Here is a 27,893-nt window from a genome sequence, read left to right as displayed (position 1 = left end):
ATACATTAAACTTTAGGCTAATTCTGCCTACAAGCTGATTATATTTCGATCTGTATATTCGTGACTGAGCAAAAGCGACAACTCAAAACTATGATAAGCTAAAACAATGAAGATAAATTAGATGAAAAAAAATGTGATCTTGTCATCAAAATTATAAAGAATTGCTAAAATTACATGATGATTTGGTAGCTAATTTTAAGGGAATGTAAAATTTCTACTCTGTTGGAAGAGAATGCGCTATTTGTCGCTCGCAGTGCGAGAAAGCCAACTCGACTAAAAACTTAACTTGGAACTGAAAATTGTGAACTAATAGCATTAAAAGTGTTGAGAAAGCTTTGCTGTATATATATATATAAAAAAAACATTACAGCTTGTACAAATTCAGTGCCTTAACATCAGTCTTGCTTCAAGAAGGATTGGATAAACTTGGGAAATAAGTGGTACTCTCATTGAAAATTCATGAATTAACTAAGATTCACAATGATTATGAACTGATATTTTTATGTTATTTAAAATCATTGTTCCTTTGGAAGCAATTAGTCAACCAAAGCGTGTCATTTTTAACCATAGCTTTTCAGATTTGGAATATTTTATAGCGTAATATTGTATAATGATTTATATTTTCCTGAAAATTTATTATATGTATTTTAACTATAAAAAAATGAAAGAATCTTACTCCAAGTGGCAGTCCATAAACTTTGGCAGTGGCGTTCACGCCAACATGGTGAATGAATCCCTCTAATGTGCGCTTGTACGCCACGTGTAAATAAGCCGTGTTAGTGACTTGGTCACTAACTTTCTGTTCAACAGAAATGGAGAGACTGTCATAAACGTGTCCGAATTTTTTGATTTCTTCTTTCAGTAAATTTTCTTCTGATATGATATTTTTTTCACTGACTTCATCGATGGTAAATTTTTTGAAAAAGTCAAAATTACTTTTTGATGTAGACTTGATGAATTCGTGCTGAAGGGTGATATGCATCTTAACCTGAAAAAAAAAGTGTGAATATATTGATGAATTATTCTAGAATTCAGTAATTTTATAGTGTTAATAGTTTCGAATTATTAAAATCATTCTGTAGAAAACATTTAATTACTTCATGACTAATTTTTGGAGAAATTATGGTAAGCCCATAAAGCTTCGCTGGCATTTAAAATTAATATTCAAATCATTTTCTTGAAATAATACTCGTAAATAAATATTGGATCAGAATCTAAAAGTTTGTACCAAAATTTAATAAATTTTATTTGTTGAGAGTACAGAAGATGAAGATCAAAAATAGTATTATTTGCTGTTTTTCTATATCAGGAAAATAACTTTTTTTTTATCGGAATTGCATCTGCCAGAAATCATTCAAACATTCGTAGATCTATGTCGAAGGAACATCATCTTAAACCATGGCTTGGAGATATGTAATTATGGCAATTGCATTGCACGACTTCAAGGGATGTTTCACGCTGGAAAAAGGAGGGGGAGGGGCAGCTTATGTGCAAATAATACTTGAGAAGGGAATGCTATTTCCTGTCTAGCAAACAATATCTCTATATAAAACATTGCACAGATATTGCTCTGATTATTTATTGTCGAATCAACAGATAAATGTAGATAAAACATAATATGAATTTCAGGTAGTTACTTCCAACGTTTGGTCATCTAATTAGTGGACTGCAAAGTAGTATTAAAAATGTTACGGGGATGGTCTGTCTTATAATTAAAAAGTAAATTTAGTCAGAAGAAAGAAAATATAAAAGTAATCAAGAAATAGGCTTCAAACTGAAAGCTTAATCGAGAGGGAAAATAGACCAGATGTGTAATGAATGTGACTTGCCTGCGAAAATGGATGTTCATATCTTCCAAAACAAATATTTCACAAAAAAATAGTATTTGTATTATCTTAATATTCAGAAAATTACTTTTTTAATATATCAATTTCATTTCTGTAGAATTTCCCTTTAATTTTAATAATATGTTTAATTTGATATACTATAAGTAGCCATGTTTGTAAATTCTATGATAGAATTCAAATTCATCCATCAAAACATTCAACTGGATGCTGTTGCCAATCATTAACTCCATAGCAGGATTTTCACTTCTTCATAACTTTTATTTCTTAATATATCCATTTTTATTTCGTAATATCTGCCCTTTTTAATTTGTAGTAAATTGAACTATATTTAATTTATGTTCATAATCAAATAACAAGACGAAGTGCTTTTTTAATCCATAAATTATTAAACAGTTTCCTAAATCAATTATCTTAACGAACAAACTGGTCTCCAAAGGCGGCTGATTTTTCAAAAGAATTTATGTGTGCTGTTAGTTCATCTGCACAGTCATTGCACAGATGAATCATATTGTATTGCAAGACTCTATGATTCAACACCTGAACTATCGTATGATTTTTTTGTTGATAAATAGTTTGAAACTGCAATGAAGCGAAACAGGTTTGAATATTAATTTTTTTTTATCAGTTTTCAATTGCTGCATTAATTATTAACAGAAACACACACACACCAAAAAAAATGGGTTGCATGTTAATTTTCTTTGCATAATAATGGACACTAAAGTTCGTTAAATATCCCCACATTTTGATAATAAACTGATTTTACAGGAGAGTCAAATTTAATAAATCTTTTTATTCCAGGTTTGATCCCAATAACATTTAGACTTCACGATAATTTTCTAATATTTCCTTTTTATTTTTAGTTTTTATTGTTTCTGATGGCACTTGCCATGGACAAGCCCGCTGATATCGAATTCAGTGATTTTAAGCCGGGAGAGAGTGTCTCTTGTTTTAGTAGCGCCAACTAGGGCCAAGAGTACGATTTTGCTACTCGCGCATCACATTCGATTGCACAGCCTCTTTTTTGAAGGGAGAACACATTCACACATCTCACAGTTAGAACAGATGAAGAACAACCATGCCCGGACCGTGACTCGAAACCAGGAAGCTCAGATCTGGGGGAAGACGCGCTACCTCTGTGACGCCGGTTTTATTTTGTAATTATTCTTTTGCACTAGCTAGAACGACAGGTTATTAAGAAAATTTCATCTCTCTCTCCTTTCCATGCTTGAATCTGGAATTCTTGTGTTATCGAATATTAATAAAGAAAGAATGGAATTAAAATATTCAAAAGCAAATTTAAGTTAGAACATTATTGTATGATTTAGAAACTGAGTGAGAAATTTAATACTTCAGGACATTTAAAATAAGGCAAATTAAAATCTTAGAAAAAGAACTCATATGATAGAAATTTTGTAAAAAAAGTTTAAATCTTGGATTTTCTTTCTTTGGAAATGATTGACAAAACTGCGAATGTGGAATTAAATTAACGTTTATCGGACAAATAGTTTGAAGGCTGCACGTATAGAGAATTTAGAATCATCGTTTGAAGAAGAATTATGTTATTAAAGATTCCTAGTTGATTTTAGTACGTATATGTCTAGAAAAATATCACATTGAATCAAAGTAAAAAGGATTTTACCTCCGTCTTAGGAGGCCAGAAGATGCTATCGGGTATCCTCGAGATTTCAACAGTTTTTCTTCTCCATCCGGGGTTCAGGAAATCTTCAATAGTCTGGTCCAATGCTTCTTTGATATTTCGCGGTACTTGCTCGTAACCAAAGGAAATATCTTCGGTTAGGATATCGCTACGGAAAAGAGGAAATCCGACAACGCCAAACGTACTGTTTCTCTAAAAATCAGAGTAAAAGCATTCTTTGTTAATATTACCAATTTCCATCTTGTGCTCGATTTAAAAAATATTTATAAGATTTCTCTTCCTTCCCCCATTTTATGAGGTCCCTCTTTTATTAAACTGGTCAATTTATTTTCACATTCCGATTCTTTTTAAAAATTAATCAGCGCATTTATTATTTTAAATATTAATGTTTGATTAAATATCTGAATAAAAATATATATGCTTTTAATTACTTATCTATTTATTTTATGATTGAATGGCATCCATATTCGTACAGAATTATATTTAAGTTATGTATGGTATTTATAAACACAGTAATAACGAAATGAAAGTAATGAAACAGATAGGAAAATTGGTAGTGTTAATAATATTATCCTAATACTTCTTAATATATTATCCGAATATTTGGATTATTGATAAATTTATTTATTTATCAAATGGTAAATGCCATTTTTTAAAATTAATTTATAAGCCCACGCCCCTATTTTTTGCCCAGCTTCCAAATCAAAATTTCGTCACCGCCTATTTACAAATCGGCAAGTATTTACCACAAACGAAGATGGGATCGTCCTGATTACTCTCTTTTCAGTTGTTGTGGGCTGGGCTTCCAAGTTGTGCTTCGTGGTATAAGTTCCGGCTTCAGAGTGGTAAACGAAGACCTTTTTCGGGAGTTCTGGGAAGCTGTAAGACACGTGGTATTTGCCCTCCTCCACAGCGACGGTAATCTTGACGGGGTAAGTTGTTGCTATTTTTGTTTCGTGATATACTCCGACATGCTTGCAGTCTCCAAGGTTGAGCATTCCGTTGGAGTACAACATGGAGTGATAGAGGCTGAAAAGAAATAAGCGTTCACTATAGATTACGTTGCATTTATACTAATAATTCAAATAGCTACGCAGTACTTGGAATATGATTTGGAATCTCAGATTTAGAAGATGTAAAACTTAGAGATTAATGATAATTCAAAAAAGTATTCAGCAGATCGATTTTTATAAAAAGGAAAAGTCAATGTCTTTGTATACCAGGAAAAAAAAAAGGGTCAATAGCATTTATTTTCTACTGTTATATTTTGAATTTTTCGAAAGAGTGTAAATTAAAATAAACTTAAACCGAACATTTGTACGAAAATATATTTTGCTCTGAATGCTCTGTATTAAAAATAAATTATCCATAGTATTCTTAATAATATTTAATTACATATTAGCTCAACTTTGCTGTATGAAGACAGAGGGAAGGAAAACCTTTTGATTTTCAAATCTTATAGACAATTCTCGAATTGTATCATGCTGATTAGATATTTCCCACATTTATACCCGAAACTATGCGTGACGAAATTCTTGCTTATATAAATAAGGATCTTATGTTTTTCCTTTCATCTTCAAATTATTAATTTGCTCATATCTAAATACAGTTAATTTTATTTTTTAAAAATTGTAATAGTAAGAAAAATTTTCATAAATTACTGACTTTACTTTGATATTGAAAACAGTCTTAATCTATTCTGTTAATCCATATTGATCTATTAATAAAAGAATTTATTTGCCGAATCATGACCAATTTCGACACAAAAAAGAGCTTATATATATATATATATATATATATATATATATATATATATATATTGATTTCAATCCCGAAAGCTCAAGTCATTGCGAAATTTAAGAGACATCTTAAGAAAATATTTAAAGTTCTTCAATAGTAACTTCAATCATTCTTTAGTAAAATCTACTGCGCATTTTTTTAAACAATTACCTTGCAATTATCGGCAATTTCAATAGCTATCATAACTCTGTTGAATTTATCCTTTATATGTGGTTATATTTATTTATTGAAAAACAATGGTAAAAATCTTTCATTTGTATATCATCTCTTGTGAGCAAATGAGCGTTATCGCTTGTTTTATACTCTTTGTGCAACTTAGAATTTCTGCAAATTCTCGAAACCGCATAAACTTACTGAGTTTCATTTCATTTTTCCTTTCAAATTGGTATTTCATGAAATATGATTAGCATACCTTGGATGAATATCAGCTGAAAATCCGTCGTTTTTTCGTTTTATATCAAGCTTCAATGAAAGAAGCATTGGGTTCTTCATTTCAAACTGGACGGGGTACGGTAAAGTTTGAACGAAGGCCCTTGACTGGAATGTAGAAGGCATCCACACTTTCACTATATGGCCATGGATGGTACCTCTTTCCCACGTGAGGAATTGCTTTATATGTTCTTTCACTGAAAAAGGATATTTTCTTTTATCTTTTTGAAATGATATTTCTTTTTTTATTTTTAGCAGTTTTACTTTAACTCCCCCTATGCTCTCTCCAATAACGATAAAAATGTTGTTTTTTTTTTCATAAAAACGTTTCTAAAATTAGCTTTAATTAGTTTAATGAAAAAATGTATTGGCTCATTTTATTGTGACAAAATTTTTTTTTAAATTTCAAGGTTAATCAAATATTTATTATTTCAATGCTGTATTAAACATAATTAATTATCAGTATATTTTGCAACTGCAAAAAAACTTCAGTCGTTTCTGTTTCTTTCTCAATTTCAAAATAGCTACGCAGTTTTGCTTATAATTATCTTTTTTTGAAACATTCTTTTAGATATACAAAAAGCTTGAAGGTAATCTCAATATTTCTATAGAACTTAGAAAGTTAATATCAGAGCTGAAGCAGAGTACGGAAGAACAGGAAGATAGTGAAATGGGACTGCGTATTGAATACAGTTCCTTATATACGGAACATATGGCAGCCAGCCATATTCATAGGTTGTAAGAGGAGATGCATATTGTTTCTTACATCGTCAGCTTTCTGCTAATATTTTCTTACATTCCTGTATTTTCCACTCTTTGATAAGACAAACTGTGGTCTAATGGAAATTTCTATTTCACTTACATAGGTCTAACAAGTCTCCTCTCAGATATTCCAGATCATCCATGTAATAATAGGACATAGAGTAGAATAGTTTTTGGAAGATGGTGAATCTCCAGAACTCGGTAGCTCTATCGACCATTTTGACCTGCATGAAAAATTATAAAGTAAACCATGAAAATATATCATTTTCATCATCATTATTATTATTTGCTTGACTCGAAATAAAACGCTAAAAGAAATATGTTCAGCTGTTATATTTTAACAGGCTTTGAATAATATAAATTATAACTCCTTTTGTAGTAATATAACGGATTTTCTTATTCAGAATACCTTACGAAACAGTACCTCTCATATATATATATATATATATATATATATATATATATATATATATATATATATATATATATATATATATATATATATATATATATATATTGAAGATTTAAGATATTTACTGTACTAAAAGGAAGACATTGAATTATGTGGTTTTTATAATTATTCTTCTTGAAATAAAACCATTGCAAGTCAATTAATAGAGATTTTTCCCGTGAAAAATATTACTTTTATGCTTAATTTTAGTTTTCAAAACTTACATTAATGTTATAGAGATATAACTTAACGAAGAAATAGTGAAATCCTTCCTGATAAATGAATGAAATTATGTTCTCTGCGAAGAGCGAATATATAATATAAGTGCGAAATATTTAATATTTTTAGCTGACTAGAAAAACTAAAACGATTACCTTGGTAAATAAAAACTTTTATTAAAAATTTTAAATTTGTTAAAAAAATCAGCTGATGTAAAGAAATAACTAGTAAATTTATGATTTTTTTTTATTCTCACAAATGTTGTAGCAATTGCGCATTTTATTGACTAATATAATAATATTCAATGCCTGATGATAGGTAAAATATATTCAGATTGATAATAATAGTAGTTGTAAAGTTTATTATATACAGTACACAAATCTATAATCTATAGCTAATAATAAATAAAAAAGTTAAAAAAATAACATTAATTATTCAAAAAAGGGAGTACAATTTTTCATTGTTTTTCTTGCAAATATCTGGCAACCCTTAGAACATTATTGATCAGTTAATTTAATTTAAAACAATCATTCTCCTGTACGCAGGAGGATGTGAAATATTCGTATATTCTCGCTACCGTTACCTAATTTGGGCTGCTACCTAAAATAAGGCTGAGGATACGAGTTCTTTCGTAATGTCTTCCCAGGCTATAGGTTCTTTCGGAAGTCGAATCTTGGAGCCTTGTTTGTGAAATTGTCATATTCTTCAATATTATCAAGCAGTAATAGTTCATAAAATCATATCTTTCAACCAATTAACATAAATTTTCTGAATAAATATATTTGTCTAAATTCCAAAATCTTTAGGATTCCTGATTGATCTATTCCTCCTCATTGACAATCCTGATATATCTATTCAATATTTCTATCTGAATTCTGTCTTTACTAGTATAAAAATTTTATAGGAATAGCATAAAAGGATTATGACTTTTTATCAAAATGGCTCCACGAATAAAAAGTTACAGAATCTGAATTCAAAAGCTTAAATTTTGCTAAATGTTTGCTTGTTATGATGAAATGCGATTACGGAAGGCTTTCTCTTACTTTAGCAGAAAAATATTGTTTTTGAAGTAACTTATTTAAAATCAATGTAAATTATAATTTATTTCTCTGAGGCTTATACTAATAATGATCCCTATATAATTATTTCATTCATATTTATTTCTCTATAAATTTTATTTGTTTGAAATTACCTGAGGGAAAATATCGGACTCCTTTTGCTTTGGAATGCTCTCAGCAGGGTGCAGACTGAAGACTTCGAAAACCTTATCCCAAATGTTGAATGAGTTGAAACCTTGGGAATTGATTGCATACTGAAATAAAAAAAAAGTCAAATATATATTTTTAAGTTTTACAGAAATAAAATTCATATTATGTATGTATGTTTGACAAACTCATTCATCGTTTTCCTTTAAGAAGCAATGAAATCTTGTAATACATTTTCAAACCTAGATACTAAAACCTGCTTATCAAATTTTAACTACACATCTCTTTGTTTTTTGGTTTTCGATTTCATTTGGACTCAGAAAAGCCAGACAGACGCACTTCCGTGGATGAATTTCGTTAAACGTTTGATAGAAATTTAATCGTGAATCCTTATACCAAATTTTATTCCTTTAGCTCAATGGGGTTTGGAGTAACCATACTCACAGACAGCTAGAACCAAAAGTTGGATATTTGTACTCAAGAGAGGTCTGAGGTGTGGAGATTCCTTAAAATTTCGCACTCAAATGTACTTCAAAGATAATGTTTCCCTCTCTCTGTACTTCGTATATTAGTAAATAAAAAGACTATGATCAAATAAATAATATCGTTCCTATTACATAATTACCAGATATCTTGATTTGCAACCTGTATCTACACGATTTTATTCGCAGCAATGTACTTTTCTTTATCAAAAATTTGATATCGTATTTCACAAAGCTTATTATACTTACAATATTACCTTTGTTTAAATTTATTTCTTGAGATTTTAATTATGATTCAGATTCATTATATCAAGTCATTTTTTTTATGTTCATTATAAAGTTTGTATGAAATGTTCCACCGAATACTTATGAATTAGCTAAGTGAATGCTTATTGTTATTTTTATGCAAATGTGCCTTTTGCAAGAATGAAGTGGCAACACAAAAAAATTCTGAAAGATGAAAGAAGTCGTGATTTGAAATGAAACTCTTTTATAACTCACTTTGTAGTAGAAATCTCTCAAACTGTCTGCGTTGTATCCTAAAGCAGCGTAGATAGTGCTTGGAATGAAGGATTCGTTACTTGGTGTAAATTGAAGGACGTGTTCTATTCCAAATCCTCGAATATCTGTAAAGTGAAATGAATTCCATTTCAATAATTGGAAGACATTTAAATCTATTTATATAAATATTAATATTATTTATGTGTCTTTTATGCGAATAGTTTATTCTTTGATCTTATTATCTTCTAATTTTGACCGATGTGCTGTTTTAGGTAAGAGGAAGAAGATAATTGTCGTCGTTCAAAAGTCATTATGTTAATTAAAAAATCATACAAGTGTTTCATATTTATCTTCCGAAACTATAATCTCATAATTGATTTTTACTGTACTAAAACTATATTCCCATCCATTTTTTGCTAATTTTAAGAGCTTTTACATTTGTTTTAATATGAAATCTGCAGCAACTATTTCAAATTTAGTTTCAAATTTTAATATATATTCAATATTTTTGAATTTTTTTTTATCTTAAGTGTATTGAAATTATGATATGTTGATCGTAATCATTTAAATTTTATACAAATCTTATCTTTTTTTTTTTTTTTTTTTGAGCGTGCCATTTTGTGATTAAATATTAGCAGATTATTTCCTATCTAAAAAGTTTTATTTAGTATTAAAAATAGTCTCAGATTCAAATATATTTTCTATAATATTATCAAAAGTTTTCATTCTATCTATACTTATCATATTTTAATACCTTTATAATTATTAATTGAAAATAATTGCCTTTAATTATAACTTAAATTTGGTCGAGTTTCCTTGCCAAAAAACATGCTACTTAAATGTAATCAGAAGGAATTTTTTCCCCCCGCTGAATTCTTGATTTTTTAAATTCTACTTACACACTTCATTGTATTAAGAGAAAAATATTTTGTGTCACAATTCTCTTGGTAAAAAAAATTATCACAGAGGATTTGTTATGTAAAAGTTTAGTTTACATTCTTTATTGAATTTAGAGGCAAATGAGAAATATTATGGGCAGCTTAGTTATTATATGAACAGTCACATGTTTAATATAATACTGAGAGTTTCAGAACTATTTTGCTATCAGCTCATATTAATCGAATACGATTTACTTATAACAATTCGAAACAATCTTTTATTCTTTCTTGAAAGATTTTATTTTCATAAACACGCATTAAAGCATATAATAATAATCGAAGAAAATATTAAATGAAAAACAAAATATCATTTTAAAAAGCAAAACATCCACTAAAGAAATTAAGTTTTAGTATATCACATAATTTGTACTAATTACATTATAATAGTTTTTAAATTGTATAAAGAGGGTATTGTTAACTATTATTTAAATTTATTTAATTTTTCATCATCTTTTTTTCAGGCGAATATATATGTAAAATAATTACGTAAAGTTAACATATTTTTTTTATTTTATTTATTACTTAAAGCTTACGTTAAATCATCTAAATTTTAAAATTTTAATAAACATATAATTTAGAACACGATATTATTTAAAATTTAAAAATAGGCTTTTTAACAAAGAATTACATATTATTTGAACACTTTTTAGGAACTTAAAAATCCCCTCCTCCAAGCCTTGTATTGACTTTGTTTTTTAGTAATTTAAATTTACTGCTAAATTATTTATATTTTTCAGATAGATTGAAAACTTTATATTATCCCTCGAACTACATCAACTAAACGGGGATTGATATTACTTACCATCAAAAATAGTTGTCAAAACATTCTGGGCATGGTGCTTTCCAACAGCGAATCGTTTGATTCGGGGCAAAACTTTCTTAATACGACGTGCGCTGAAATAAAATAAAGACTACTTTTACTGTTGTGCTAGAATTTAAATGAAAGAAGAGTGTCATTAATTACAAAATATAATTTTCTCAACTATTTGGATAATTATTTTGAGTTTTAACATACTAATTCAAAACAGCACACGCATTATTTACGAAGAATCACAAAAGTAATTTGGTTAGAAATTTTATAGATGGAAGATTTTCCTTTTTTACCAAAGATTTACCAGTTATGTAGGCGCTTTGAGGCTCAGGCCGACTCATATGTTGTAGAAATTGAAAGATTGAAATGTCATTTACCTCATATGTCTGCTGTTCTAAACTACGCAGTCCATTTCTACAAACCGCTAGTGTAGCTTTCAAGCCGGTAGCTAATCTAATGTAATTTTTATGGTTTTTCACGCAATGATTTTTTAATGAAAAGTTATTGAAGTTATTTTATTCAGAAATAACAATACAAATAATTTTATAAATAATATTTAAAATTTAAATGTCAAAATATCGTTGGATATTTAAAGTCAAATAAGTTATTTCTGAATTCAAAGTTTTCGAATATCATGTGAATTTATGCTTCAATTATGTTTTATTGCTTCAACAATGACATTTTTTCGTTAGTATTTATTTTTTATTACTTCTGAATGCAAAAATTACTTTTGAAATGCAAATCTGTCGAAGACTGACGATTTATGAAAATACATGGTATTAAAATAAAAAAAGCAATTCCATAGAGAATAAAATATTACAAATTTTTTAATAAAAAATTATTATAATTCTAATTAATTAAAAAGTAAAGCGATATTCCTCTTTTTAGCGAAAACTTTCGAAAATGTTATTGCACAAAACTAAATTTTACAGCTTTTTTTTTGTAAATTTAAAATGGCGGTTTGATGTAATGGAATTTATGTACACAATAAACAATATAGGTGAAAACTTATTAAAATAACTCGAAATCAAAGTTTGTCACAATTTGATGCTTTGCTGAGGGAATCATGAACATCAAGTTATTTATCTATACATAGTATAAAAGAAAGTCTCCTGAAAGCGTCTGTATGTTTAAAAGAGAAAAACTCGAGAAATACTTAACTGATACTGGAGATATTTGTATCATTTTGTAGGGTATTTATTGGGAAAGGTTTTAGTATGTTGAAGTCATATCAAAATAAAGAAAGGAGTTTTATAATTCCGATTTTAATTATTTTCCAACCATGATTCGCACATGAGTAAAACAGCAATATCTGTGCTTTGCACTTATCCGCGCATGTGTGAAGACATCAAAATGCGCATACGCAAATAGCAAGAGCTGTGGTATGCATATGCGATGCATTTTTTTTTTTGTATGTTTGTTATGTCTGATTTTAAACAGCGATTCAAAACTCTTTATGGCGAAAAAAAGGAAATCCAACCTTGGCCGGAGCAAATTAAATGCCAAAACGCTTCGTTTGTTAAGCGATAATGGAAGTATAGAGAAAAGAAACGTTCGGTAGCGAATATCAGAGTTTGTATATTTTTAAATTTTAAAACAGTTTTACTATTGTATATTTTTATTGAATCGTTTTGTCTATGAATTTATCATATTTTTATCTTTTTAATAGTTCGAATATTTCTGAATGTGTGCTATAAAAATTGTTTTGTAGTTGTTTTTGATGATTTCTAAATATATTTTTATGTTTATTTGATGTTGCGTGACATACCCATGTCATAATGGGTGGTGACTACACTTAAGTTTAAAGCTAATTTTCCCTCTTGGAGGTTAAGCCACGAGTAACGCTGTACGGATACACCTAGTAGAAGATATAATTGGAAGTAAAGACAATCAAGTTCCCTGTGAACCAACTGGTATTTAATAAATAAATAACGTTGACTTTATATGTAAATTACAACATTATACTGCGCTCCAAAACAAATCATATAACAGAAACTTACGTCAGTTGATCGCATGGAATGCTAGAATTTCCAAGGGTTTCCAATGTAGATGTGACGTAGCTTCCGACTTCAATGCTTGGTTCGTGCCAAGTCTCTTCGGCTACGTGCTGCAGATCGCCAAGCGTAGGGTATGATCTTGCAAAGACACCAAAGGCAGCAGTCCTGATTTTTGGTGGCTCATTTTTGTTGGTATATATCGGGAGGACGATGTCTTTTATCTGTATTATAACAGAGATGATGCATTAAAAAGATGAATAAGGCTTCTTTTTTTTTTTTTTTCGTTTTCAGTAATCAGAGAACATAAATTGTTTGACAGTTAGAAAATATCCGTTATATGTTATATTTCCCTTTTTGATTCTTTCACAAGAATGCGAAATAATATTAAACTCAGTTGTATGAAATTATTGTTATATATATATTATATATATTAACACTGGATTTGATGTCAGAGATGCTAGCTCATAAAAATGAGAATTGTAAAATAAGATTTATATTCGTCAAAAATCAATCGTCATTAATTAACAACTATGGCCTAATTTCTGAGTGGTTAAATTGATTAAAAAAATAAATCTATCTTTGTTTGTTTTTTAAATCCAAATTATTATCACTTATTTTATTTGCAATATCTAGTAGAAAAATAAAGTTATTTAGAATAAATGTCTTATAGCCTAAATATTAAGGTATTTATCAGGTAATGAAGACATTACAAAATGGTGTGAAATCTCTATTGGTATAAAAATACAAATAGATTCTCATATTCATAGTTAAAAAACATAAATACTTTTTAAAAATTTTCATTGTTCACACAAATGATTTGTGAGCTTACATTAATTTTCATAGAAACCGTTTCAAATAATTGTTTAAATATTTTTTTTTCTCTTTTGAAAATCTTATTGCTTGCATCTTCAACAGTTTTATTTACGCTTAAATACTTTTAAATCATGCTTACTTCCTTGGAGTGTTTATCCACAAGATTGTGAAGAGCATTAATTCCGGCTGATCTAACAAAGTCCACATAACTGGGCGTTTCTCCAGAAATACTGTATCCTTGCACGTAAGGCTTCACGATTGGAATTACAGATTTCAAACCAGTTTGAGTCAAAGAATCAATATAGATTATTCTCTTTAGTCGGTCTGTGTTTCCTTTCAGCTTTTGTGTTACATCCTAATCAAAAGGAAAATCATGATTAAATTGTAAATGCCACTCATTTATTTAAATTTTCAATCAATAAATAAAATGTTAGATGTCTATTTCATTAGTAAGATGATATTTAGCTATCATTAATGTTGCAAAGTAAAGTTGAGGAGGGATTACAAAATTAAAATCAAAGAAAATTTCCTATTTATTTAAGGATATCGGTAGCTAACTTTGAATGAACAACGAAGCTTTAATAATTAAATAGCTTTTTATTCTAATTCATGGTAAGTTAAAATGTTTTCACATATTCCTAGGATAAATTATAATTATAATGTTAATTCAATCAACAATTAATTGTATTCAAACAATTTTTTTGCTTTTATTGTATTCAAACAATAAAAGCAATAAAATTTTTTTAAGAACTTTATATGTTTAGACATGCATCTAACCGGGTTTCTTATATATTACTTATTAAAGTTGCTATATTTAAAAAAGTTACTACTACCATTTTTTGTTTTAAGAAAATATATGGCTTCTATTGTTGTCCAATTTTTTTTCTAAATTTCAATTTTTGGGTGCCTCTCATTTTTATAGGGGTTTCGTCGACTTTATATTATCTAAGTTCATCAATATCATAACGCCGAGGGAATATATATTACCATAATAAATCTCTTGACATCAGTTTTCGGACATCCAATGTTTTTGTAATCGTCATCAGTTTCCTTCAGTAACATCTGCAAGTAATTTGGCTTGTTGTCTACTTCTACTTCAATTCCGTTGCTCACGGCACATATGTTGCGGATGACCCTAGCCACTGCCATATGGGCTGCAGAATAATACATTCCAAAACCTGGTTTTGTGCGATCTGTTAGAGCTTCGAGAAGTTCCTGCAAAAAGATAGCAGTGCCAAAATATAGTTTCAGCTGTGTAACTTAACCTAGTGTGGTTCCCTCCTATTGATGAGAATAAACGTAACTTTCAGAGAAAAAAATCTAACCAACTAACCGAAAAGTAAACTCTTGATAAATCCCACACAACGTTTTGCAGAAAAAGAAAGAAAGAAAAATTAAATTTTTCATGAAAATATCATGTAAAAAGATTGTGTGTGTATGTGTGTGTGTGTCGTTGCAAAAATCGAAATGAGCTAAATATAAAACAAAGAAAACAAAGTTATGTTCTATAATTGAAAGACTTATAATACAATTCGTATTTTAATTATCAATAACTTGTTACTTATTAACTGTTACGATGATTAAGAAAATAATCATTCGTATTGTGAAAATAAGTTTATGCAAAATGAATAATTGTTAATATGTATAAAAAAATAAGTTTGACACGCGTATGTATATAAATATATAATTTAATATTGGAGGAGACCTTGTATATGAAAAACGCTCTGAAATTTTCGGAATTAAAAAATATATACATATTTAGATGTATTTTTTTCTAGAGGAATTCAAAATAATGCTATTATTAAAGCGGTTATGATAATGAAATTATTTCATGCATTGACGTTTTGCATTGATGTTTTCTAAAAACGAATTTTCTTGGTCGTCTGCCAAACACATTCAGTAAAGCGTAAATTTCAGTTCATCTCTCTTTTTTTAATAATAAAATCATTTTTATTTCGCATCAAATTTTATATCCTAGATTTTTATTGCGTTTATTGTAATAAGTTCATGCTACAATAGAGAATTCCTTCTATCAGTATTAATATCTATTAATAATAAAGGAGCCTATGTGTAGGATTGCTCACTACGGGATAGGCCGTTCGTTTAATAGTTACCAAATGTGAGGCAGATATAGTTTAAAATATGCATCGTAGAACAATTAAAAAATTAATTAATTTAATATTAAACAGAGTTTCGGCGTTTTAAGCGAAAACTCTCAAAAACATTATTACAAAAAAGATTTTTACACGTTTCAAAATATATCAATTTGACATTTTAGCAGTTTTAATTCGTTAGTAGTTCAGATTGTTTCTGAAATTCGACCATTTTTAAAAAAAATATTTTTGTTAATTTTTAATTATGAATTTTATTACTGAAATGAAATTCAAGCCGTTTTCATTGTTTCATCAAATATTTAATAGCGTTTTTTCCTTCCATTCTTGAAAACTAAAGAGGAAGGATTCTGCTCAATATTTTTGTAATTTGTATAATAAATAAGAATATGAAGTTACAATACCGCAAAAGTTAGGTGAATTAAATAATTACGTCTTTAATAGAGCTATGGTGTCATGCCACTTGGCTCCATTAGGAAATCTCATGTATAAAATGAACAGAGCATTCGTATATCTATTAAAATAACATAGTGTAAATTGCTCTGACAATTTGATGCATAAAAATAGTTCATTAATGGACGTATGGGTATGAATTTACTTGTAAGAGATTTAATTTGTATTAAATATAACCAAAAACCCAAGTGATCTAGCTGGCAGCCAAAAAAACGGCTACTTTTAAAAATTTTCAATAATTTTGTCCTTTAAATAAAACAATAAATTGTTAAATGGAATTTTGATCACTATAAATGAGTTTGTAGCTTAAAAAACTTACGCTCAGACTTTGGATAGTTTTGTCGTCTGGCTTGTAAATATTCATTGGGAGATCTTCCAGTATGCTTTTGCATTCCCACAAAGATATGAATGCATGATGTTTCTTGTTAATGTTGTTTTTAATCAAATCGACGATGTAAGTAATGGATTCTGAACTTCCAATTAACGGCAAGGTGTCCAACCAGATTTGCCTATAGAAAAAAAGGTCTTTTTAGTTTTTTATACATATTGAGTCAATATTTGTTTTGAATGAGAAGTAATTTATTTTGTCTGTGATTGAGATACAAATTTTGGATGCTAACCACCGGGAATATTCACCCCTGAACTTTCTCAGATACCACTCTCTCTCTCTCTCTCAAAAAATAAATAAATAATAATAATAATAAAAAAAAAAATTCCAAGCAAGAAACATGTTTATAATACATTTTTTCGGGTGATTAAGGATTTTTCAAGCGTTTTAGTATATATACATAAAAATTAGAATATATGTTTCTGTATGGTCCTAAAAATGCACGACGGAAAAGTTTGTTTAAAAATTTAAATTTATCCAGTTTAATTGATAGACAGTTCACTCATTTCTGGGGTGGGGAATTTGCAAAAAATTTGGAACTGAATGAAATGAAAATTTAAATAATTCCTTTTTCTCTTAGTTTCATATTTTAGCAGTAACTGTTGATATTTCTTCAGAAAGTTAAATATTAGCTAGAATTGGAATACATATTCATATATATTCAATACTCAAATCGAATGATAAGGTTTCGAGTTACAATTTATCCTACTAGCTTTAGGTATTTTATAGTTATTAATCTGCAAGCTAAAATACAGATTTCCATTGAAATTAAATGGAAATATACGAGTTTGAAGTAAAGACATCAAAATTCATTCTTCTGGTTATTGCGTTTTGAGTTACTTTATTTACTGGCACACCATAAAACAGACATCCTTATTTTTTTTTTTTTTTTTTTTTTAATTTCGATGTCAATAAAGTGGGACAAAACCGTGGGTAATCGATCAAAATCTGAATATGAATTCATTATAAGTCTCCTTTTTATATACTTTCTATTAGAGGAAATGAATCGATTCAACAAAATATTTTGTCTCTATAAATAGAGTTTGGATGCATCTAATTGCCATGATTCTTACCGTTTATTCTTTGTTTTGATAATTTTCCCAAACGCTGACATATTTTTACCATAGATGATCAAGTGTTGGGAAATTCATTTCAGGATTGCATTTTCAGTATATCTTTGGATGTATGTGTTAAATTATTCAAGCTCAATAGTCAACCGATTCCGAAAAGATAACCTTAAAGTTTTCGGCATATTAATAAGCTGTTGTTTTGAGAAAAGCAGTATGTTGGTAACGTTATGGCTTGTCAAACAGGTGGTCAAAGTTCGTTTTTATAAACATTTTTATTAATGTATTAATCATTCCTGTCTATATAATAATTTCTCATTCGTATAATTAACAAATTATGACTAAAATTTAATTTTTAAATAGTTAAATAATAAAACAACATATACACGAAGACCTGTAGCCTAAATTTCGTACATATGATTCTTTCATTTTTTCAGTTATTATGTTAAATAGAACTAGCATGAACCGATAAACATCCCTTGCACAAAGTTTGCTAAAAGGTGATGGAAATTTACAATTTTAAAGCAAAGATTACATGCCAAAAGCCCTCCTCCTATTTATGGCATTTTTTTTATTAAAGAAGTGATGGAAATGCCTAATTAAGTCTTTTTCTGTCGCAGAGAAATATGAAACATAGATTCATCAAAATTTCGAAATAGTATTATTTTACAGTGCAATGTTTTCTCTTTTTGCAAACTTCGCATAGAGAATGCAATGGCTAAATAATTTTATAATAAAAAAAAGTTTTCGATTTTCTTATATTGCTCATGCTCTTAAAGAATATACGAACCTCTTGATTTTCTCTTCTTCTGTGGCATGTTTTATGCTTTCATAGGGAACAATGTCTTTCTGAATCACCTCGAGGTCCTTGCGCCTCATAAGAGACAATGCTTTCTGGAGGAAGACGAGTTTCTCCCCGATATCCTTGCTGTCACCATCGATGCTGCTCTTGAGAACGATCTGCGTAATATGGTTCAACATTTCTTTCACAGTAGGAATGGCATCTTTTGTTCTGAGGATTTTGCAATGATCATCCAATTCTGAAAAAAATTCAATTTATAATTTAAATCTGTTTTATATATAATTATTTATAATTTCAATTAATTTATATTATAATTAATTTATGTTATTTAGAATTTAAATCTAAAATCATTAAAAATTTTGTTGACAATTTCTTTAAATATTACATAGATTAAGGAAGATATTCTGTAGTGCCCATAAAGTTTAAACGCTCAGTGACTGTTTTCAGTAATCATATTACAAAAAAAAAATCCTTTCTTTCAGTAAAAATATTATTATATTAATTGCAGATTAATCCTTTCCACTTTAATTTAAAGTATAAACTCTACGGGAGCTAACAGAAAATTAGAGAGATACATATTACGTTATGACTGAAGGCCTTTATAATATTATGAGTGAGTTATATGACTATCAAAATTTGAAGTTTTAAAATATTTTGATGAAGAAGCTATTATAGTAGGAATTGCATAAAATATTTAATTATTAAAATTTTAACGAACATTAAGATTGGCGAACCGGCTGGTCGCCAAAGGCAGCTAGTATTCCAAAAAAATGTAAGCCTAATGGAGCTATGATTACTTTCATTAGTTAATTTGTCTAACAATTTTATAAAGCGAATTTAATCTCACAATTATTTTTACTAAATTTTATCTACATATATCTTTCAAACAAGAGAAATTATTTTATATTGAAAACGATTTCCCACCTTTCTCATTTGTTTCTTTACTCCAGTCTTCGAGGTCTGGTTGTGTTGGTTGATCCGTAGGCTCAGTTATAGGTGTTTCACTTACATCCTTGTATCGAATCAGAGAGCTTTAATAAAAATGAATATGTAGCATGTTCATTTAAAAAACATTCTATGGAATGTTGCTTTGTAAACTGTTGCTGTTGGATTGTCTTTTTACTTACTTAATTGCCACTTCCATATTTTGATCGTAGATGTCAGCAACATGAGTTTCTGTGGTTTGGACTATGCTAGTGATGACTGAATCCTTGTATTTTATCAAACTATGATGTTGAACGAATGATTTTTTCATCGGCGTATGATACTGAAAATAAATAAATAAACATGGAAATAAATTCTGAAAACATCTCAAACTTTCAACAACTTTTAAGCTAAGGCATTGAGGTTTTTGTACAGTATTTATGAGAACGATTTTGTAGTTTGGAAGGCACAGAATTCGAAACTCAATTTACCCCAAAATACATTTTGTTCGAAAATATCTAAGCCTTGAAAATAAGAATAAATTATGAATATATATCATGTGTTTCTTTTTCCTATTGCAATGTATTTTGAAATGTCCTTCATTGCTTAAACCTTTGAAATGCATTCTAAAGCGCGCAGTAACTTTTTGTTTCGTAACAGTACAAGTGTAGCTTGTGAATTAAGTCTCTTGAAAAGTATTTAATTTCATGTTAATTTTTTTCTTATATATTTTTCAGATAATTTCTGTCTTTAATAGTTTTTTAATCGCCTGATTAGTAACTAAATATTAGAATTTTGTGACACTGTATCAACCTGATAGATACGAAAAGTAATAAATACACAAAACTGAGTAAAAATGTCTGATACTCAGTGTCAGATTTTAGACTCAACTGACAGTCTCCTTGGCTCATTTGTTTTCTTCACTTGATATTACAAAATTCTGATACATAGTATTAGATTGATAAGACTTAATTTACCGTCTTGTCTCGACGAAACTATTAACATGTGATATATTTTTTAAAATACATATTTCATTCCCAGTCATTTCAGCTCTTTTACCTATGTAACAAAGTACTTTCTTCCGATCCATCACTCACTTTCAAAACCAAGGCTGTAGACACACATTCATCAACACTTTTTGCGGAAAAAAGAAATCTCATTTAAAATTACATTCTTATCATTATTAGCTACCTAAAGGCGCCAGCGAGAGAACCTGTAGACACATAATGCCCAATTTTATTAAAATGGGTAAGGTAACGGGTACCGGTAATATCAGGTAGAAAGGTATCAGATAAAATCCAATATCAATTTTAGCTGGTACCTGCTGCAGCGAAACCGGATCCTAGAACAATCCTATCAAAGATGCTGCTTGATTTTGATTAAAGTGTTTATAGGAAAAAGACAAAAAAAGTATTTACAACAATACTTACTGGTTCAAATTCAGCAGGACAACCTGCGGAAAATTGATTTTCGACGTGGTCTTTCTTGCAGACACCTGGACATCCCTGTTGTTCGAAATTGTGATGGACGTGGTACGCCAAGTAGGGGATAACTTCGTAGTTGTCGGTTCGAGTGATGTTTATCACGTTTTTCTCTTTGGGGAAGTCTGGGTTAGGGCTCGAAGTTATGATGTAGTGAGAGCTATAGTTTCCAACTGATGTGGGCTTCAAAAGAAAAATACACGTCAGTGTCGAATGAGGACTTTATTTATAAATGAATATTACTGTTTTTTTTTCTAATAAGTTACCATATATAATATATATGTGTTGGATTTTAAAGCAATATTGCCTGACTACCATTTTTATATTTCTTGAAAGAGGTTTAGTATCCTCTACATGTGGCTTTATGTGTGTTTGGTGTGAATATGCTCTTCACATTTTTTTTTAGTTTCAGGCATAAAAGCAATTAAATACATCGGTATTATATAAAAAAATTAAACTAAACGCTTACGTATAACAATGATACATAATAATTTTGAATCTCAAATATTGATATGGGAAACGGTAATGATTTCTTCAAATCACTTTTCCTTGTTTTGCTCGTTCTGATATATAGCAGTGTTTAGCCTGTTACATTTTCTGTGTTTTAAACTAGGAGATTCTTCTTTCATATTAGAATTAAAACTATAATTCTTTCCGCTTTCGGGTACTGAAAACATAATATATCTGATGTCATGGCAATAGCCTGGTTTGTTAACATACATCATGGGACACATGTCACCATCATCATCTAAAGAAATACGAGGCTCATCTTTAAAAACTTTCCTATGAATTTGAACTTTTGAAAATATACTTAACCTTCATAAAAACTTTTAAATTTGAATTTGCAAATTCGTAGTTAAATAGAGGAGCAGTTCTCTTGTCTTAAATAAATCTGTACATTGCGCCAGCTGTGAATTCAAATTTTTATTTATATATTATTAATATATTAACTGACAATGAAAAAGTCTGAGTTTATTCTGTTCACATGCAAACATAGGAAATGCGAAATTAAGTAATAATGCATTTTAATCAACTGTCAATCCCCAATCTTGAATGATAACTTGTTTCAATCATTATACTTGTAATTATACCTTTTATATTTATAAATATTTATAAAGTTACTCACCACGGTGTGGTTGTACGTTAGTGGCAAGCTCAGCTGACCAGTAGACTGCAAGGCTTTCTTATCCAATCGTACTTCCAAATGGCGCAGAATGGTTCTCTTTATTTTCTTAGACTCAATGCTTTCTTCGCCGTCAAGTGTGTAACTTGTTACCTACAAGGGATAATTTGCTTGATTTTTTTTTCTTTTACACAATGTGGTATTTATTATATTTGGAAGTATAACTGAGCAATGTCGGCCACAGGCTGTTATAAAAACTTTCCGATTACTTTTATTATTATTATTATTATTATTCTTTATTACTATTATTTTATTTTTATTATTATCTCAACATTTGATACTCTTACCTTAGGGGGTAAAAGGGAAAAAAATATTTAATGGCTGACATTAGACAGAACATAAAGGCAAAAATAAAAGGCTACTGTGACAAATATCATTTCCAAACCAAATTATATTTTAATAAGAAAAATCAAAATGATTAAATTGAATCCAGAATAATTTTCATTTAGAAAGATATGAATGTTTTCAATTAGTTAAGCTGCATATTTTATCTGTAGAGTCAGTATCTGTCTAGAGGAATACTTTCACTGATGACAAGACAATCGCTATTCCGCGGTAGTTAATGAACATCCTTCTAGCAGAGTGAATTTTTTCATCTAGATAAGTACCGAAACAGAATTTTCGGCGTAAATTCGAACTTGCGATTATTATTGTCATGTTTTGATCCGGATTTTAAATAGATGAAAATTGCCAAATAGTCTCGATAATAACTATTAAATATTCTTATAAATTAGACGCCTTTGGCGACCAGCCGGAATCTTAATGCTCGTTAAAATTTTAATAATTAAAATTTTATGTAACTCCTATTTTAATAGATTCTTCAATAGAATTTCATATTCAGAAAAACCGATGCATTGATGACCAATTATATTTACCTTTCCATTTTCAAAAGTGACTTTGATTGGTATTCTCAGTTTTTCTTGCAGCTCTGAATTGGTCTTCATTTCCACGGGATCAACTGAACTTCCAACACTAGCAACTGAATTACTGACCTCGACCTGGTCAAACTGAAAAGAGAAAAGAATTGCGTTAGGAACAGTGCGGTTTCAATTGATGTTAGCATATAAATTATGCGATTGGTGGGTTTTACATTTCATATTCTTTAAATATAATGGAAATGAAAGAAAAATTAATATTTCTATCCATAGCGTATTTTTAAGAATTTGCTTCGTTTGAATAATTAAAAAGGGAGCCAAAGTTTTTTTGATAAATATATTAATGAAGAAATAAATAAGAAGGTGTGCCCGCTAAGATGCTTGCTATGTTTTCTATGATTTAAAACAATGGGATTCAACATAATACATATTTCTCTCACTTCCAAACAGTAATGGTCTAACAAGTCAGTTCAATTTAATTAAATATTACTGAAGTTAGTGAAAGTTGGAGTAAGTATTTTATCTTTCAACAAATTTTTATTTTATCGCATATGACGTAAAGGGAAAGAAAGAATTGTAATCATCAAGTATTCGACCTGAAGATTTAGATGTTTCAAATCTCCTTGAATTCGAAAAATGAATTTATAATTCCCTACTTGTGAACGAACATAAAACTCATAAATATATTCGGATAAAGCAACGAGATTTGGTATGTGACTTTTAAGGAAAATTTTTAAATTTATATCTAATTTTTAGCGACAAACGTCGAAAGAAATTTTTCTGTTTATCTGTCATAGAGTAAGTAAGCAAAAGTTTTATGATATGTAATACGCTAGATGAATGAAATTTGGTACTCAGATTTATCATCTAATGCGTATACCAGAGTCAAATGCTGCACCAAATTCATCAAAATATTGAATGTCTGTCGGTTTCTACATTGTATTCATGTTAAAGCTATAACTCAAAAATGCAACTATTTAGATGTGAGAAATTTTGTATGTAATCTTGATAATATGATTGCAATTCTATGTTAAATTTTGGTTAAAATCGAAGTGGTAGTGGAGTCTTCCATAAATACAGATGTGGTTTTCTTTATTACACTATAAAGTAGAAACCATGAATTTTTGGTACATGGAGGACAAAAGTTTCTCCATTCACAGCCGTATTCGTGTAGCACAGTTTTATTATGGGAGAGGAGGATAATACTTTTTTTTGGAACGACGATGGTAAGAAACGGAAATTTTTGGTCGTGGTATTTGGGCTCACAGTCCTACCTCAGTCATTTATACCTCATGCCAGAAAATATGAGGGATCCCATTCTCACGAGTTTTCTTCTCACATACTGAATTAGTATTTTGTTTCTCCAAAATTTTGCCACGGCATAGCCTAATTTGACTTTTGCGTTTATTAAACCCAATAAATCGGCATGGCTCCATTTACATCCTTGGACTAAAACCTTTAATAGCCTTGAAAGGTAAAAAAAACAAAAAAAACACACACACTCACCGCAATGAAAGCTTCCTTCGTAGTGTGACCGTATATCTTAAGTTCCATTTTCATAGCCGATTTTGAAACCTGGGGGTGCATTCCAGGGATTCCGCTCGTGATATTGATCCAAACATCATATAAGAGTGTTTTATCCTTCACAAATTCTGAAAACAGAGTAGAATGTTTAGAAAATCAGAATGTGAATTAAACAAAACGTAAAAATATTTAGTGAAACCAAGAATTTTACCTACCTGGGTATTTCAATTGTATGCTAGGTATGGCACCTGAAAGAAAAAAAAATTTAACTTTAAGAAAGGTTTTATTATTTATGAAATTAAGCAAATGATTTCGAGAAATCTTTCTAAAATTAATTAAGTAATTATAAAATTTGATTAATTTAGATAAAAAAAAATTATAGTAAATAGAAAATTAATTTCAATATCGAAAATAATCTTGATGAATTAAAACTTACAAATTCTGCCTAGATAGTCATAAAAGAAATTAAGTCGAGTAAGAATTTTAAGTATTTATTTAAACTTGAATTTGAAGTTGACTTTTAGAACAACAAAAAGTTTCTTCGGGATTTATTCGTTTAACTAATTACAATTGATGTTATACATTTTAGGGTAAATTCTTGATAAAATAAAACTGAAATTTAAATAAATTTGGAAAATGAGCCTTTTCTTTGGTTAATTATATATATAGGACTCTTGTCAACATTTATAAATTGTATAGATGAATGAAATTAATTTTTTCAATATTCATGAAGTATTATATTAGAATTTTCTTTAACTAATGACTTTTAATTAATATTTCAGACATAAACACGCTGAGAGCAATTATTATATCAATACAATAAAAAATATTTATTGACACACTCGATTTATTTTTAGCTGCATTTTAGTTTTATTTTTAATCAAAGATAAAACATTATCTTTTCCCAAATGAAAAAAAAAATGAAATATCATTTTAAATAAACAGAGAAAGAGTATATAAATTAGTTTATTAGAATTTTTTTAAATTATTCATATAAAAATTTGTACTTTAAATCAAATTTAAGACTTATCAAAATTCACATTTCATGTTTTTTATTATAAATCACACAAATTATAAAAATAATTTAATGAACTTTCTAATATAAAATTTTAAGAAAAATATGCAAAGAATATCGAAATGAAAGTTATAGGCAATAAGTAGATAATTTTAAAAGGCAAAATTATATACTTTAGAACTCTTGAACATTTGTTTCATTTCCAATTGAATTTATTATTTGCATATTATACAAATTATACTAACCAAAATCGCTTGAAGCATCGAAGAGTTTATAAATTCTTCTGTATTTAGTATGAATTTTAAAGTTTAAACTTTCATGCAGTTGAAATAATTTCAAAGCGAAACCCAAAGAGGAAAAGGAGAAATTTTCACATTTTTAAAAAATATATAATTAATATTCCCTCAGAAATTCTCTAAAAATTTCAGATTAAAAAAAAACTTTTAATCAATTCTTGTCTACCTTCTTTTAATGTTTTAACCAAATTATGTTATATTGATTGAGGAAATGGAATCACTGTTCAAAAAATTCTTTAGGGTTCTTATTAGGAATTGTTGTTGTCGAAAGTTTTTAATCGTCTGTTTTTCAAGTCTTATTATTTTGCTGGAATTTGTTTCTACAGCAGCCAAAGGTTAGTTAGACAATGAATAACTGCCATAGTAATTCACAGGCCTAAATCCCCCTTAGACGTAATCATATTATCATTAAGAGTAGAAGCTGATTAACATTTTTACTATAAGTAGAAATATAATAGTAAATAATCTTTCAGTTTGAATACAAGTAATCGAATGAGGATGAATGTCATGACACGCTCTCTCTTCTATATGAACTATAAATAGTCCTTCATTAAATAAAAGTGATTTCCTTTTAAATATAAATTGTCGTCACGCAGGACATCTTAACTGTTGTTAAAAACGAATTTCTGTTTAAATATTTTTTTTTACATCGAAATAATTTGAGATTATTTTCAGGGACATTTAACTAGAAATCATAATATTCTTAGCCTATTCCCTTGCTATAAAGTCTTTTTTTTTAATTTTTTTTATTTTTTATTGAAGCATTAAAAATCGTTTTAAGAAATTAAATATAAAAAGGGCTAAATCTACAAAGTAAATTGAAATTGAATCAAATTCTGTCATAAAAATATTTCTGAGCATTTCCAGAAATTCGGGCAATTATTTCCATAATATTCCTTATATACAATTTATTGACGTAATTTATTAAAAACGTTTTTTCGTATATTTGAGTATTTAAAACTTTTAATAGCATAGATGTAAGGCATGACGCTAATGAAATCAGCAAATAAATCAATTAATAAAAGAATATTCCAAAATATTTGTAATTTCCATTTTACTTTACATCAAATTTATTGGGAGCCATGTTGTTTTTCATCTAACTATTAGAAAATGTTTGAAATAAAGTAAGAGGAATTACATTTTCATGTATTTAAATATACATCATCAGAGAAAATATGAAAATAGTATTTAAACTATTCTATAAAAAAGTTTCAAGAACGCGTTTATGTACATTTAAATAAAGATATTCTTAGAGGAAAAAATTTGATTTTGCTCTGTTTCAAAAATTTATTATTACACTTTTGATTCTTTGTTTTTAAGGTTAATAATAATCTGAACACTTTAGTTTCCTTTTTAATTTCTTGTACTTTCTGATTAACATTTATTGATTTTTTTTCATAATTTACTACAGCTAAAATAGAAATATAGATTTAAAAGAGATAGTGGGTTATAATACTTACTTGCAACTCCCACAAGGAGCAGCGCTAAGGCTGCGGCTAAGAACTTCATCCTACACCGATTGGAAAACCAAGGTGAATTTGCCTTTCTGAACTCACCCTTTATACGCTCTAAATTTCGTCTGAATGTGCAGTTTTTGTATGCGATTTCTTACTATCAAACTGCAGACATTAAAATCAGCTGAGGTATAGCGTGGATTATATTTTACTGATAAGAAGATATTTACTGATAAATAAAATAAAACTCTCTTGAAATATGATTGCGTAGAAGTTCTGTTTTTTGTAGCGTTCTTAAAAATTCTTTATTCAGCTTCAACAGTATCACCCGATCTCATTACGCCATGTCCTGTCTTCAAGTCAGCTTCAAAAATCAGACATTGCAGTTTTTAAATTATAAGGGGAGGG

General features: G+C 28.6%; 1 protein-coding gene across 1 annotated transcript in view; it reads right to left on the bottom strand.

Annotated features, from left to right (window-relative positions):
* Window positions 1-27,540, bottom strand: part of LOC129962796 (uncharacterized) — a 39,613-nt gene extending 12,073 nt beyond the window's left edge. Inside the window, exons 1-21 of the mRNA XM_056076791.1 lie at window positions 27,492-27,540; window positions 24,936-24,968; window positions 24,703-24,848; window positions 23,197-23,328; window positions 22,265-22,414; window positions 21,088-21,321; window positions 19,861-20,000; window positions 19,658-19,764; window positions 18,722-18,971; window positions 16,796-16,985; window positions 14,900-15,127; window positions 14,052-14,267; window positions 13,103-13,320; window positions 11,094-11,185; window positions 9,354-9,478; window positions 8,358-8,477; window positions 6,596-6,719; window positions 5,717-5,930; window positions 4,251-4,533; window positions 3,487-3,696; window positions 677-988 (exon numbers count right to left, since the gene is read on the bottom strand). Coding sequence (XP_055932766.1) covers window positions 677-988; window positions 3,487-3,696; window positions 4,251-4,533; window positions 5,717-5,930; window positions 6,596-6,719; window positions 8,358-8,477; window positions 9,354-9,478; window positions 11,094-11,185; window positions 13,103-13,320; window positions 14,052-14,267; window positions 14,900-15,127; window positions 16,796-16,985; window positions 18,722-18,971; window positions 19,658-19,764; window positions 19,861-20,000; window positions 21,088-21,321; window positions 22,265-22,414; window positions 23,197-23,328; window positions 24,703-24,848; window positions 24,936-24,968; window positions 27,492-27,540 — 3,573 coding nt within the window. The remainder of the gene's footprint in view (window positions 1-676; window positions 989-3,486; window positions 3,697-4,250; window positions 4,534-5,716; window positions 5,931-6,595; window positions 6,720-8,357; window positions 8,478-9,353; window positions 9,479-11,093; window positions 11,186-13,102; window positions 13,321-14,051; window positions 14,268-14,899; window positions 15,128-16,795; window positions 16,986-18,721; window positions 18,972-19,657; window positions 19,765-19,860; window positions 20,001-21,087; window positions 21,322-22,264; window positions 22,415-23,196; window positions 23,329-24,702; window positions 24,849-24,935; window positions 24,969-27,491) is intronic.
* Between the last annotated feature and the right edge of the window lie 353 nt (window positions 27,541-27,893).

The sequence above is a fragment of the Argiope bruennichi genome, chromosome 3 (assembly GCF_947563725.1).
Source record: "Argiope bruennichi chromosome 3, qqArgBrue1.1, whole genome shotgun sequence".
Classification (NCBI taxonomy): domain Eukaryota; kingdom Metazoa; phylum Arthropoda; class Arachnida; order Araneae; family Araneidae; genus Argiope; species Argiope bruennichi.
Note: the sequence above shows the minus strand (reverse complement) of the source record. Positions and strands in the feature narration are given on the sequence as shown.